General features: G+C 40.4%; 1 protein-coding gene across 1 annotated transcript; it reads right to left on the bottom strand.

The window, feature by feature from the left end:
* Positions 1-11,092: 11,092 nt before the first annotated feature.
* GJD4 (gap junction protein delta 4) lies at positions 11,093-15,409 on the bottom strand. Its single transcript, XM_013949267.2, has 2 exons — positions 15,346-15,409; positions 11,093-12,288 (listed from the first exon to the last, which is right to left on the bottom strand). Exons 1-2 carry the CDS (start codon positions 15,407-15,409, stop codon positions 11,102-11,104), a joined length of 1,251 nt encoding a protein of 416 aa, XP_013804721.2. The 3' UTR covers positions 11,093-11,101.
* Between the last annotated feature and the right edge of the window lie 413 nt (positions 15,410-15,822).

The following is a 15,822-nucleotide window of genomic DNA, read 5'->3' as shown; positions in this document are numbered from 1 at the left end:
GTGAGATTTTAAAAGATGCTTAAAGTAAGGCTATGCTTAAATGTTTCCTGAACAAGAGTGCTTCTCTGAGTTAGGGTTTAACTCGTGAATTTATGCAGTGCTTTCAAACATAATTTCTCCTGGGAAAATAGGATTGATGAGAACAAAAAAGTATATATTTCTACATGTCTTAAAAGAACTTAATAGAGAGTTATTCAGGGGAGCATTATTCAGGGGTGAATTTTCTGTGAGATTCAAAAGCCAACAGCAAAAAATCTGTGGAATTTTAAAGTAAATAATGTTTGTAGTTCAACTTTCATAGGCTCCATATTGCTTTCATCCTAAATTATGGAAGATTTTTAATATTTTTTTTAGTATTATATAGATAAGGGCAGTTTCTTGAAGGAAAAGGGATATATTATTTTACAATAAGTGATATTACGTTCTGACTTTGAGAAAGGTAAGAGAAACTGCTTTTAAGAAAGTCCTACTGTCCATAATTTCCAAGTAGTGGTCACAGACACTAGGTAGAACAAACTTTGATTTAATGTCTCATAAAATGCAGTATGTCCACCTCTAAATATCTTGCCTTTTGAAGTAATGATTGAAGTGGGACTGAGGTGGCATTTCATAAGTTTTCAGGGTATTTTAGTGGAGGCTTGAAAGATGCCTTTTTGAAATCTCTGAAGTGTATGATCACTGTGGTTTTGTTTTTCCTTTCACTGCTCTTTTCCTAAATAATTCTACTGTGAAATGTTTGGCACATGATATTCCAGGTCAATAGCAATAGTATTCTCCTGACTTTGCTTCCTCTGTCTCTTTAATTGAGCTGAAACAATACCCCATTTGGTGAGAGGTAACATCCTTTACAGCAGAACATCTCCAGCCGTGCTTAAGTAATTCTTGATATTTTGATACATTCATTTTTGCTATTTTTTTTTCTCTGTTAGCGCTGTGTTTAGGTGAAGGCTGAGGTTCAGCTCAAGATTAAGACATCTAAATGCAAGTAAGTGTTTAAATACGGTTTTGTACAGGTAAGCTAAATTCCTGTTGCAGTCAATGGAGTTTTAGTAATGCAGCCAGTGGGTCCTGCAAGGTGAGTCAGCTCACTCTGAAGGAGCCTTGTGGGCCTTAATTCAGTTTCCCAGGCAGAGTGTGACTGAGCCAAGAGCCAGCTGGGGTTTGAAACAGTTGCCCCCACTCTAGTTTGGACACCGAGCTCACAGGTAGGCACCTAAATTTAGATTACTTAATCTTGAGTTTAGCCCTTCCCAGAGAGTCTGGTGATTCTTTCTATCAGTTGCTTCACTGTTGCAAGATTTCAGTATTTTCTCAGTGCTGTATTCTTCAGTTGCAGCTTCCTCAAATTTTACACCTTTTTTTTGGTCTATTATGGCTTTACACATGTTCTTGGTACAATTTCTAGCTTTGATCATTTGATAGAGAAGTTTCTTGGCCACAGGTGCTGGCCTGTTTGGCCCTCTTAAAAACACTCTGCACATTGTCTGCTAAGGGTTTGGGAGGAGTTACTCCTGACAGGGCCTTTGATTGGTGTCATCATAATTTGCGGAAAGGAGGTTATTTTATTATCACCTCTTTTGGCACCCCCTTCATCTGTGATGATATCCATGTACTATATTCTGCCTCTTTTTGCAGTATATTAACTTCTGTGTTCTTTATTTTATACTTTAAGCTTTATTTTGCTGCTGCTTCATTTCCTGGCAACATTTTAGGGAGGCTGTCATTTATTTTGGTTTGCTTCCTTTTTTTTTCATTTTCTGTATACTGGTTTATCCAGACGTTAGATTAGCTTAAAGTGCATAATGATATAACTTTAAATCATGCAAGTTCCATTAGTTCCTCTAGAGAGCAGCAAATATGTTCAAATAAAATATTAACCTGATTCAATCTAATGTTCACAGAGACATTCACTATGTTTATTAACTGAGCTAGCTAAATACTGATAAAAGGCAAAGAATTATGAGGAAAGGAAGCCCAATACCCAGGTCTGGCATTTTCAAGCATTATCTGAGAACTGTCCTAGCACTAGCACATGGTGTAGATACAGTCCCCAACCCCTCAGAAAAGCTCTGCTTGAGCCTAGCCACTATTCACCAACACCTTATGGCATGGGGCAGAGGAACCTGGGGAGCAACCTGGACTGGGCACTAGGCTTGGATGAAGCTCTGTGGGCTATAAAACTTCCTCTGCCTACTTGCCTGTCACCTTACTTTGGAGGTCAGCATCTATCTCAGGAGACTCAGTTTTCTGAACATCTATACTAAACTGGATTTTTTCCATTCACGTCCAAAACTGAAGTGATAAAGAGCATTTATACCTGTGGTCCCAACACTCCTGGAAGGAACCTGTGGACCTGTTCCCAAATCGTCAAAGGTGGCAAGCACCCAGGGACACTGAGCAGGCCAGTGGTGAGTGCCTGAGCTGAAACCAAAGCCATTTCGCAGAGTTTCAAGACAAGTGATAAGGTGTATGTCATGTATTGCTACCTCAGCTATTCACGGAAAAGGTCAAAAATCTTTATTGTTTCCGTGGTTAAAACAGCTTTCCTCCTGTTAAAACAGAGGAAACACTCACATTTTCTGAAAATCACCTACAAATTCTCCATTCCTTATGGCCGTCAGTAGGCGTTTGACAGATGGGGCCCTGTCTCCTGGCATGTGCTAGGGTTTAAGGAAACTTGGCGCTGGACAGTAAGCCAGACAAAAATTTTATGGAAGATAGTCAAAGTAAGGAAAAGTCTTCCCAGTCTTCCCACTCTTCTTCAGCCTGACAGCACTGCTATGTGTTTGGACTCAATAACACTTACATCTTTAAAAGAAGGACAAAACTCCCTCTGTTCTTTCAGATCAGGCTCCAGAGCAATCAAGAGCTGCCTGCCCAGGCACTCGGACAACTCACATGGCTGTAACAGCAAAAGGAACCCACAGTCTAATGGGAAAACCCATAAAAAGAGCTTGCAAAAATCTCTAGTGCTTCCAGCCCTGTTGCCAGTAATGGTTTCCAGCAGTCAAGCTTACTGGCCTATGCTTGAGCTTGTATAAACTGTCTAAAACAGTTCTTGCAAAGCTTTTTCTTTCAGATATGAGCCTGGCCAATTAAGCTAATTTAACTCACCCCCAGATTGGCAGAACTCCCATGATTCCAAGCAGAACTACTTTTCCTTACGGTTTTCTGTGAACAAAGCCACATTTCATCACCACTACCACCCCTCCTGGTAGCATTCACTTCAAATTGCCAGGTACTGGCATACAAACAGATGCCTCTTTCTCCAAAATAACAGCCTGAGCTTTGGTAAACACAAGGGGTGCTAAGACACAGTCATTTCTGCTTCTGCAAGAAGAGTAGGAGGCAGTGGGAGAGGAGCAGGGAAAGGACAAGAACAGCACAAATGCCTGAAAAAACAATTATTTCGTGCAGCCAGATACATGTCCCTGTGATTCTGAGAATTCATAGGCAGCAGTAGGTCTTGGCTAACTCTTAATTGCCTGCATCCTCACAACTGCCAACAAATCTTCTGTACAAAGTGATCCACCCTGTGCCAGCACACTGGGTCTGGCAGAGCTGGATATATTCCCAAGGCAGTCTGCAGCATTTCACTCTCTCCAAGTATATCAGGGCCACACATGCACTTTACAGACTTCGCTTTGAAGGAGAGGAAGAAAACTGGAGCAAACTGTGGACACCCTGTTTTACTGTAGTCATTTTGGCAGGGTTGTGTCACAGAGTGCCAGCAGCAAGGACCCTGCAGGCCTGATTTCTGGCTTGCAGCAGTGATTCCTGGATGGACAGAGAGCATTCAGCATGCCAAGCTTCCTGCCTCCATCAGCTTCTCAGAAGACGTTGGGATAAGGTCCTGAGAAGCCCACAGCAAAGCAAGGTGCTAAGATCCCTTCTGGAAAACAGGCTTTGCATGGATGAGGTAGACAGGGGCTGGCCAGTGATGAAGCTGGAGGGGGCTGGCAAGGCTGGGAGGTGGATAGGGTGTACATGTGTCTTATATTGCTTGCCCCAAGTTTCACCTGACTTGTGTTTCTGACCTCTGGCTCTGGGCTGAGCCAGAGCACCTTGTCCCAGGGTGAAGAGTAAACAGGTTTTGCATAAGAAGCTGGGGTAGCTGAGGTTAGGTGCTGCAGACGGTACCTTGCGGCCTTTTGAAACATGAACCAGCAGCTGGGCAGCCCCATGTGGGGTGCAGCCAGGTGTAGTGGAAAAACTCAGCCTTCTGCTCCAAGCAGACCCCACCTAGTATCCAAGTGGGCAGACTAGAAAGAGACTGGCTTTGTTAATACTTCTTTTACTACACAAAATTGGAAAAAACTGACACTCACTAGCATTTTCTTTGTACGCTCTGATTCTGGCAAACACTTACGTGCTCATTATATGGCCATGTGCCAGACTGCAGGGAAGACTCAGCCAGGGGAGGTCAGTCCTCACCATGAGGGTAGGTGAGGTCTTCTGTGAGGTGCTGACTGAGGTGTCCACACCTTCATCATTTTCTTTATATAGTCCAATTTCAAGAAAGATCCTGCAGATTCTCTGGTCTAGACAAGTTTCACCTAGCATTAACTTTGCAGATGCAGCCGTGTGCATGCAATTATATTATGTATCTACTAAAACACTGTTTTGCAAGGTGGCCTTAGTTTTGCAACAGTTTCTCAACCTACTCCTGTAGCTCAGGATTTGTGTTAACTAATATACTAATTTATCATTAGTCAGCAGAAGTACTCTGTGTTTAAGGTGTTCAGTCTGTATTGGCAGGGGCCTGCGGGCTGCCTGCAGGGATGCAGTGGGTGGCTCTCTAGGGACTGAGGAGTCCTGAGATTTGTCCTTTGGTGCCCCAACTAGCCTGTTCTTATGAGGACTGCAAGTGCACTCCAAAAGCAAGGCAAAATTTAGATAGAATTTGGTCTCCAAAGCAGTACAGTACAAGATATAAACTGATACCCATTGAGTGGGAACTGGGGTCCACCCTTGCAAGAAGTATTGCCACTGATAGCAACAGGCATTTGAATAGAAGTGAAGAGTCTAATGCTTTGCTGAATCCAGACCTATATCTTTAATTCTTAGGATCTTTGGTTCATGCTAGCCAAACTTTTCAAAAGGTAAAATGCTTTGAGCCAAACTGGAATATTTTAGGAATCTTGCACAGAGAAATAAAACTACTGCTTGAATAATTTCATCAGATCTTTTTTGTGAGAGAATTACTGTCCTGAGGGGTAATGAAATGTCAGCTGCTGGATCTAAATCAACCTGCTATCATTTTAAGGACTTCTGGTAACATACAAAGTGCTAACTAAATAGGAAGCATGACATTGTTGTTCTAAAGGTTGTCAGTGTTTTTGGCCAGCTGTCATGAAATATGTCTGTCAGACACAGATAATTTGTCTTAATTTTGGGGATAATTTCCCAATTATCTGAAAATGTGCATGGTCCCTGTTGCTGTAAACTAAAAATTTTACATGGATTTAAGTTGAAGTAACTGTGTGTTTCACATTATTCCAGAACATGAGGTGGATAATTGTTACAATCTCCATCCTCATTACAAGAAAATCTGTGCCTAGATCGTTCCCTAATTTAGGGTCATCTTTTGAATTTCATATAGTTTTAGGTTCCTTGGGATCAATTCTGAGTGACTGTGGGGGGACAGGAGTGTGGCTGAAATGCAAACTCTTTGGTATTCTCCAGTCATTTAAAAATCAGGACCCTGTCAAGATCCTGTCAAGGCATATGTGAAAGTCTCCACTGAATGTATGCAAATAGGTGTCTATCAATGCATCAAATTTAGTGAGCTGTGTTATAGATATTCCATGTTTATATTTCAATAAAATGTTTTAGAAAGAGGCTTGCTGAAGCAGAAGAAAAGCTGGAATTTTTTAGCTAATATTTCTGTCACCCATCTGCCTTGGAGCATTTCTTCTAGCCCTTCATGGATACCACAGAGCCTTAGGAAAAAGCAGATAGCAGGAATAACTATAATTGGTCTTTATATTGTCTGTTAGAGGTAAAAATCAGTCACACTGACTTTTAGAGAAATGAGCAGGTGTGGGTGTCTAGGCTGGGAGGATAAGGAAGGCATTGCTTAACAGGCCTAGTAGGGCTCTAACAGCATCTTACCCTGGTCTTTCCTAAAAAAGGAAGAATACTGCCCATCTCCAGTACTAAGAAAAGGTAGGCAATCACAGAAGACGATGCAAAAATTCATTCTGATTGGTCAAAGTCTTCTGCATCTTTCCAAAGGCAACATGTTCAGGAACACAAAAATCCCCAAACACACTCTAGTGTGAGGTACTTAAAGTCCCACAGGCAAAATAAATGATACACACATAGGAAAATAAGAAATGGAAGGACTTGCTTCTGATTGCTGACCCCAGATCTCCCACCTTTCTTGAGTGCACCATATATAAATTTCAGGTTTTAAAGAAAAGCTTGGAGTCCACCATCGTCTTGGTTCAGTGAATTGTTCATCAGTGAACGTGTTTCAAAGCTAATCCAGTACCCAAATTAAAGTGTTAGCTGCAAAACCTGAATTAGAGGTAGCTCTCTATGTTTTGATATTTCCATGTCGTGAATGGCAAAGGAACAGAAAACCGTCCTTTGAGTTAGCACTAGACATGTCCTTCCATAGTTAAATCATAGCTGCAGCGACCCGAGTGGAAGAAACAGAAGTGGGAGTGGGCGAAGGAAAGGCAAAGGCTAGTGAACTAGACTGTGATTGTAATCTAGCTACATGGGTGCTAGATTATTTTAAATGTAAAGATACAATTCATACTTTCTGATCAGATTTCTGCATTGCTAAGCTCATTTTCCAGAATCAGCATTTCTATGTATCACAGACCAAGAGATCATGTTATGACTTTGAACAGAGACCATCTAATTTGCAGAACATTTTAGCAACTCAATTACAGTGTAAGGGCACTACATTATAAAATTACTTCTCTATCGCTTGAATATCAGGCTATTAAAAATAGTACAAAAGACAGAAGTTAAAGAGGAGCCTTTTCAACTACTCGACCTTCATAATTTTGGAGATGCATTTTTTTTTATTATCCTAAAACATTACAAGCAGTAATAATTTATCTTTTCTTTATTGTAATCATGACATTAAAATAAAAGTGTACAATTAATATCCTCCTTAATGATCCCTTCTAGAAAGATAATCACTGCAATAATGATGTATCACACAAGGATAGATAATTTTAATAACTTGAAAAAATACACTAAAGACCTCTATACATAGCTAACTTCAGATTTAATACTTTTCCTGATCTGAGAGATTCATGGAGAACAACTGCTGCTAATAGGAAATTATGCATTCCCTAGACACCTGTCTACAGTGTATTTCACAAGAGAATAGAGAGTCACAGCTTTCTGTTATGCTGATGAGAGCAAATCAAAGAGACCCAACCGAGAGTGTGAAGAAAGAGGAGAAAGTGATTATAGGAGATTGAAATTGGGCTTTGGCTTCATTTTCAGTATTAAAAAACATATTCCAAATTAAAACAAAAAAATTAAACCTTTTGTTCAGAAAAAGGTTTTAAAATCTTTTTTTAACTAGGGGTAAAAAAAATTAGAAGTATTTAACTTATTTTTTTCTGAAATCATGCTGGTACTGCCGAAGCTCCCAAAGAATCTTGATTTTACTGCACAGAAACACGGAAATTCCAAGGTCTGGGTTCCAGTTGCCTATTAGATACTTATTTAGCAAATGCTATGTTTCAGTTAAAGATACTAAAAAAAAAATTTTTTTTGAGGTATTTTAGAATTTTCCAAAGAAAATTGTATTTCCTACTGGGAGAATCATAGATTTCCTGGTCAGCTCCAACTCTTATTTCTAGGGAGCTCAAATTCATTTCTGCATAGTCTCATGTTCAGTAGCAGAGGAAACTTGATGAGCAATAAATACAGCTTACGTGTTGTTCCCTAAGGGTGCGAGTGGTGGAGTAACCCCCGTCCTCAGCTATGGCAGCCTTGCCTGCACACAAGAGCTAAGCTTCCGGAGGGCAGCATTATGAGTATTGTGCTTTCAGCCCATCTTCAGAAATGCTTTTTCTGAAGTAACTGGATTAAGAGAAGATTTAAAGATATACTGGCAAGCTTAACAAGTAGCTTTTGCAACATTCTTCTGAGTATGAAATATGTTTTGGAAGAAATTACAAGGTCTTGTTCAGAAATTTAAAAGACTAGGGCTTTGCTTAAACAGCAGAAAATCTTGCTACTTCTCTGCTCCATTCCTAAACCAAATCTATTACTTCTTCTACTCACTCTTTCTAGGACATCTGGACAGAATATGCATCTTCATAGTGCCTTATCTTAACATTCAGTGATATCGAATAGCAGGAAAAATTATATGTGGTTGCCATCTTGGTTTCTTCTTTCAAACAGATTTGCTTGTGTCCCCCTCCTCGCTGCTCATGTCCCTCCCAACCATCATTTCTCATTTGCCTCAGCCATGAGAGCTCAGACAGTGCAAACACTTCTGTACATCTTCCCTTGGTCTTCTCTTGCTAGCAGATTCACCCAGTTCCCCAGATCCTGTCTTCATAATTTAATATACCTGACTTGGAAATAGTTGTTAAAAGAGACTCACAGACATTCCCTAAGGAGTAGGTTATTGATGCCATAAACTTCTATTCCCTCTCTACCAAAATGTCCATACAAGCCTGTTCTTAGTAGGAGTTTTTACAAATCCATTATATGCTCATACACTGACCCCACACTGAGTTGAGGAGGATACAGCCCAGAGAGCAGCCGGGTCTGCAGCAAAGGGATGGCATTACAAGCAAAGGGCAAAACCTCCCAACAATAAACCACAAATGGAATAAGGAGGAAGTTCACTAATTCCATATCTATTCCAGACACAAGCAGGTTCTTCTTGATTTAAAAGGAGACTCCTGAGTCATTAAAAGCTGTCTAGCTAGAGACACAAATAAGCAAATTGTGTCCAGCCACAATGCATGTATTATTTATCCTATCCTATTTATAGACATATAGATATCTCGGTTTGAGGGATGCACAGGATATACTCAATCCACATTTGTTCCTTGCATTCTTTCTCACAGCTGAGAAGATACAGTGAATTATAAAAGGTTTCATTGTTGCAATATTTTGTGACAGTATGTGTGATCAGCACAGACTCCATTAAAGAGGCTTTGGAGGCTGAAGAGTTTAAATATTTAATGTTTCTCTGTCTATGATAAGTTTAATAATTAATGTGGCCCCTACCCTGGAAATGACAAAACATACAACAAGCATGCAGGATAAAAGAAACAAGCACAGCTAATAAGAAGGAAAATATTACTTATAAGGTAGCAATTAAAAACCTCTGCAGCATACCTGAAGATCTCCAAGTACGTTACATGGAGACAGAAATTCTGCCTCCAGTCCCACATAGCAGTTCTGCCCATCTACTAAGCTTCCCAGTTTTTGAGGCGATGCAGAAGATGTGGGATAATTAAGTGCTATTACCTACCTCGTATTTGGGAGAAATGATACATGGCTGTTATGCACTGGCCCATCTTCAAGACTTGTGCATCCATAGGAGTGAAAAGGGAGGATGTGAAAGCTGTTTTCCCTTGATGTTCTGCACAGAGGAGCCAGCCATAAAGTCATTACAGGAACTTGTTATAAGGCAGAATAGGGGCAGGACTGGCTCTATGCCTGTTTCTCCTCTGCATGGGTCTAAATGGAGTGGGAGCTGCTTCAGCTCCAAGCAGTGCCTACAAACACTAGCTCTTGCACCCCCCTGAATAATCAGTTTTATAAGGCACTATAACCAGTACATTTCCTCAGAGTACACGCTCCTCCACATCTGGTGATCTGCAGGTATCTGCAGCCTTCAGCCCCCTCTGACTTGAAGCTAAGAGTGAATTCAGCTCACCCATTGCTGTGCCTTGGTGCCAGGCCACGCTTATGTAAATGCAGCAGAATTAAAGCAGAAGGAAAGAACGAGGCATGACAATAATAAAAATCAGCCGTGATTCGCTCCATTTAAACACATTTTTGAATGATTAGCATTAGAAGTCTATCAAATGAAGAAGTGAATGTTTTTGTATAGACATTGCTACTGTATCCTCTTGGGGTAGAAACAGCCTTCCCTAAGCCCAGGCCTGAGATGATCACACTGTGGGAGAAATAGGTATATCCAGAGTGACTCACCCTAGCTTAAGAGATGCCTGAAATAGGTCAGATGAATCATCTGCCCTGCTGAAAATGAGAGCCTGGAGTGCCTATTTCAGACAGAGGCATGCGATGCTTTCTAGACACATCAGTAGCACATCTCCACCAGTACAAGTAGTAGTAAGTAGTGCTGGGGCCTGAGCACTGGAGCACGGTCCCCTACACTGTCACGTTGCTCGGGCAGCCCCAGCACACCTCCGGCCCTACCTCCCAGCCCTCTCCTGAGTAACTCCTAGCACAGGACCATTCCCAACAAATAGATTGGACGCAGCCACCCTGTTTTGGAGGCCAGCAGAGTTGAATAGCTCAGACATGGTCAAACCATAACAGTTGACCTCTGGGCCAGAGAAGAGGAGCTGCCATGGTATTGCTAACTAGTACAGATAGATACAGTCTTCAAGCCCCAAAGATCAGTAAGCTCCAGGCCTTGTTTACACATTAACACTTTGTTACAAAACATTTGCTTTTGGAGAGGCTTAGAGAGTTTAATATGAGGAGATTAATTAACTTTCTGAAAAGAGACAATGTACAGCTGTGTTTAAAAGTCAAGCCTTTCTTAAGCTCAAATGTTGGAATAAAATTAGGTCAGAGCAAACAAGTGTATATACACACTCCTGAAAAAAAATGTTAAAAAATCAGTGGCAGTCCACAGCTTTAAAGAGTCACTCACACTCAAAAGAACATAAAGCCATTACAGCTTCCAGAGAACAGTTTCCTTAATGTAGTATTTTTCAAGCTCTTCTCAGAGGTTTTGTTTCCTCCTCAATAGAGTTTTGCTTTTCATCTTTCTTCAGTTAGACAAACACAGCAAAGTAACGTCTCTGCAGCATAACCTCAGCTGAGGTGTCCAGCTGAACTCCGAGACCTCCTCAGCGATGCCACAACACATCATGCCAGGATCCCAATGAAGTGTCGACTCAGTGCTCTACACCCATTCTGATTTTTTTGACCTTAGGCAACTAGTACTGCTATAATTTGATTGTGCATCAGAATTTTTTAGCTCAGCTGAAACATAATGTCCTAAAAGTTTGCTCTGAACTACAGAAGAGGAAACTCCAAGGTGAGACTTGATCTGAGGTCTCAAAGTCAGGGCAGTGTCTTGAATGAAGCCTTGCTGAAGCCCAGGTCTCACTTGCCTGCACATAGTGCCTTGCTGGTCAGTGGCACACAAAGGTTCTTCAATGCTGTCTTGATTAGCAGTAAGATCTCTCGATACACAGGGCTTATTGCTGTTGCTGTTAAGGTTAGTGCTGGCAGTTTGCTGAGAGACCACTTGAGGATGAAGAACAGACTCTTCTTCTTCTTCAGAGAGAAGCGAGCAGGAGCCGTCACTGCTCTGGCTGTCATTTGGTACTGAGTGGTCTTGATGTTGAGCTAGGGAAGAGCTACCATGCTGTCCAGGAGGCAGATCTAAAATGTGTGCATCCTCTACGTGGAGGTTTGCCAGCAGCTTCTTCTGTTGGTTCCTTGCTGTCATTCTCCGAAGAGCACAGACAAGATCAACAAGGCTGAGCAGGAAGGACAGGCTACTGACTCCCCAGATGAAAATCATCATTATGGATTTCTCAGTGGGCCGGGAGATATAGCAATCAACCATGCTTGTACAAGGTGAATGGTAGCAGGAAAAGCGCTCGGGAACAAAAAATCCAAACAGATAATACTGCCCAGCTCCAAAGGCAGCCTCAATTAGTGTCCTAAAAGAAAGATGAACAGTATATGCCTCAGAAAAATTAAGGACACTCAGGTTGTCTGTATCACAGTCTAGTCTACTGACAACAGCACTTGCACAGTGTTTTTTCTGGTCTTTGGGGCTAGGTAAACCCTTACTGCCTTTGTGTCCGTATACTGAACAATGCATTCTTACAATGCGCATGGCTACCTTGTGCAAAACGTAAATGCTGAAAGCAGCATAAGGCAGCAGGATAGACACAGTCTGAATGAGCCAGAACCTAAAGTGAGATATGGGAGAGAACAAGTCATAGCAAACATTGGAGCATCCTGGTTGCAGGGTGTTGCAGATGAAGCGTTCCTGCTCATCTTGGTAGAGTGGATAGCCTGCTAGCACGACCACTGCCAGTCTCAGCAGAATTATTAACATTAGCCAGATCTTTCCTAGAAGAGAACAAAAGGTAAGAAAAAGAGTCAGAGCACTGAGAAAGAACTCATCCTATCAAGAGGCATGTGATGGAGCCACTCTCTGTAGACAAGACATTTGGAGAAACAGCATCTGTAATCATTTTCCTCTTCTAAAAGCTCCTCTTTGGCTTTGTTTTGACTGGGACTGAAGTTTGTGTGAAAATGTGTTAGCTAACACATTCCATAGCTTTCATCTAGATGCGGCAGTGTAGGAGTCTGACATACAGTAAACCATGCCAAACGAAACCTCAGCCTCACTAAAACACTCTGTACATGTCCAAATCTGGTAAAAAGAGTTAAGGGTTGAGTGAATAATCCCATTTCACTTACAGTTCTTCTTCACTGTTTGTTTCATGTCTCTGCACCTGAATCTTGTCCTATTTTAATATAAATCAATTAGCACAGTAGGAAACTTGTAGATACAAAAGGTTGTTCCATGATGTAGTATTTGTTCTTGGTCTTATTCAACCATAAAATCAACGCAAGATTAGCTATGGCCAAGAAAATATCTCTGTTCTGTCTAGACTGGGATTTACTAATGAGCTAGTTAACAGATGTTAATTAGCAAACTTATGCAAAATGTTCTACAAATGTACATTTGTGTCTGTACACGTGTACCCCAGTCATTTCTCTTTAATGCTTGTTTGTTTGCCTCATCGTGGTATCTCCAGCCTTCCTTCACATTGCCTCTGCTGGTGTCTCTCTCCTTTCAGACCAGCTTCTCCTTTCTGCCTTAAAACCAACACCAAGAGAAGCCTTACAAACTTGGCTTTTCAATACATTGCTTATTTATATTTGTCTTTCCCTGAATTCTTTCATATAATTGCTTTAGGTAAGGCTCAGACTCATCCACTTCAGTGGGAAGGATCAGGCCTTATCTTTATTCCAGCAAACCAATAGCAGTGAAAAAAAGCAGGCATTGCTACCCTATGCATCACATCTTTTGAATGAGACTGTTCTTTGTGCGGTTTCTTGGAGGATTTTTGAATGGGATAAGTTTTTGTTAAAAGTTTTTTTGTAAAGTAACACACTGCTACATAACTGACAAAGGTATTTATTTTAAAATATTTATTTTCCTGGGCAGAGAAAGGGAGGAAGTTTTGCTGGTTTGCAGATGGAAAAACCTGAAAATATACTGTTACATCGTAAAAAAATAAAAAATATTGAAATTTTCATTTAGTTTAATAACTTCTGCTTCAGTTTCATATATTTTAAAAACACCCCTATCCCCCAAAAAAGTAGGAACAAGAAGCAAAAAATAAAACAGAAGATAGTGATGAGATTAATTCTGTACTTTAAGGAAAGGTTAAGGAACCAGTTGTAACCACAAAGAGACAAATAGCAAAACTCAGTCAATAAAATGAAGAAGTGTGTTTTAAGTAGTTAATAGCTGAGAAATGCACTGAAAACCCTAAGTCATTAATCGTGATTGCATGTCTGATATGTACGCAAAGTTTTTAGGGCAGACAATCTATGAAATAGCACCAATACATGTTCCAAGACTTTTAAAAAATCAAAATCCCAGAATAGTTTTTCTGTAAGAACTATGATATTTACAGGTATTGTTCTGGACAACAATCTCTTCTATTTGTCATAAAGCTATTTCTCCATAGTTAGTGTAAATCTTAAATATTCAACTATTTGTGCAACATTTGTTTGATACCCATTATTGCATTGAACATGCATATTAAATGCCCCGTGTAAACCAATTGTGGCTAATAGATTATGGGATTGGACTAGTAAAACTGCCCTCTGGAGTGGTAAATATTCAATTGGAAAAAGGTAAGGATATATAAACTACTTGAGATACCATGATGAAAACCTCCTGCTACTGACAAAATAATATATTATCTAACCATAAATAAATTGAGGCTCTTCCATTTTATCTGTAATTACCTGGATTTTAGTGGTGGTTTCACTGTGTTTTTCAAATTCTTGTATTTTGGTATACAGGCTCTGCTATTGCCCTCTTTCTGACGTATAGTCTAGGTTGATGGAAAACACCAACTGTACAAATTCAGTCATCTTTAGTAAATAATGTTTCATATTTTGTTAGCACTTTTTCCCTGCAAGGATCTTCAATTGTTTGAAGAACATTAGTTAATTAAGCTCAAGCCGTGCTATTTCACCATCAATTTTTAATTAGACAATGTACAAGAGGGAGTGCTGCTGAAGAAAAATCAATGGCTCCTTAGGAAGCAGTCTAGTCTGACATACATTTTAGAGATAAGGCCTCTGCGCATCTCCTTCCCCAATGGCTCGGTCTCAACCAGACGCGGGAGAGGAAGCCCCTTCCCCGAACCCGCTGCGACTTTGCAGGGTGCTCCCTGCAGCGCGCAGCTCAGCCTGCAGCAGCTCTCCGTGATTTCACTAGAAGGGCCCTAATCCAAAGCTATTCAGAGTTTTTCCTCTGGATCACACCTTGCTCAAAGTAGCCCATGAAAGAGGAACAGTATCTTATTAAAAAAAGAAAAAAACTCCAAGAGCAATGAAGTAGGCCACCATTAGCTGAGGAAAAACAGAAATGCATTTTTTTTAAATGCATGTGAACTTTGTTGATTTATAAAAATGAAGAATGAAAAGCAAGGCTAATTAATGACAAACGAACTGCTTCCTGTAAAGAAAGGGTTGTCCTCCTTTTCCAAACTATTTAATTCATCCCTAAAGCTATTGCATACATTCTAGTGTTCACTTTATGAGATATAAATAAAACATTATTACTATGTGTTTTCACCATGGTCCATACCAGCCAGTAGTGCTGACAAGAAACTCAGGAGTCAAGAAGAGCCAAATTTGAAAATTTTGCCAGAAGTTTTTATCATAAAGTTCAGAAAAAGTCCATCAAATAAGTAGGAATCTATTTAATAAGAATAGAAATATATTAACCATTCTTATATCGCATACCTGACTAATTACTTCTTAATTTAAGGATCTCAGTTAGACTGATAACAGCAAATGAAAGTCAGCTATCAGATAGGGTGGCCCTGGGATACAAAGCAGCAAAAAAAATTGGATATTTTTAAAATTCCTTACCTACAACAGTCACATTATAGTTGAGTGTGATGATCAATAATCCCAGCGAGTCCCAGCGCTCCATGTTTGAACGGGTTCACAACACTTCCAGCTCCTGATGTCTTAACAGTCTTGGCATTTCCAAAGTAAATTAGACCTAGACAGGAAAAATAGAAAAAACAACTAATATAAGGGAAGGGTAAGGGACAGAAATAAGATACTGAGCTGCAACATTATTGATGAAGAATTATTTTAATGACCTGAACAGGACTGTTTGCTTTGGATGTGGGAGCAAATCCTCCTAAGGGTTTAATAGGTCATCTTGCAAAAGTTCTAGCTTCTCCGATTTATCTGCTCTTACCTCTCTTGTGGCTTCTCTCTCCAGACAACTGCAAGTAGACAAAAAATAACAGGCATAATCTCTGCCATTGCAGACTATTCTTACCCGCCCGGGGCATACCAGCCTCCTGGCATTGCTGAGATATTTCGGGGGTGAAA

The sequence above is a fragment of the Apteryx mantelli genome, chromosome 2 (genome assembly GCF_036417845.1).
Source record: "Apteryx mantelli isolate bAptMan1 chromosome 2, bAptMan1.hap1, whole genome shotgun sequence".
Classification (NCBI taxonomy): Eukaryota; Metazoa; Chordata; class Aves; order Apterygiformes; family Apterygidae; genus Apteryx; species Apteryx mantelli.
Note: the sequence above shows the minus strand (reverse complement) of the source record. Positions and strands in the feature narration are given on the sequence as shown.

Excerpts from the sequence above, each read along its gene's own strand:
- GJD4 (XM_013949267.2), bottom strand. The coding sequence starts at position 15,409 with ATGGAGCGCTGGGACTCGCTGGGATTATTGATCATCACACTCAACTAT. Across the intron at positions 12,289-15,345 it reads CTATAATGTGACTGTTGTAG|GAAAGATCTGGCTAATGTTA; the intron begins GTAAGGAATTTT and ends GTTCTCTTCTAG.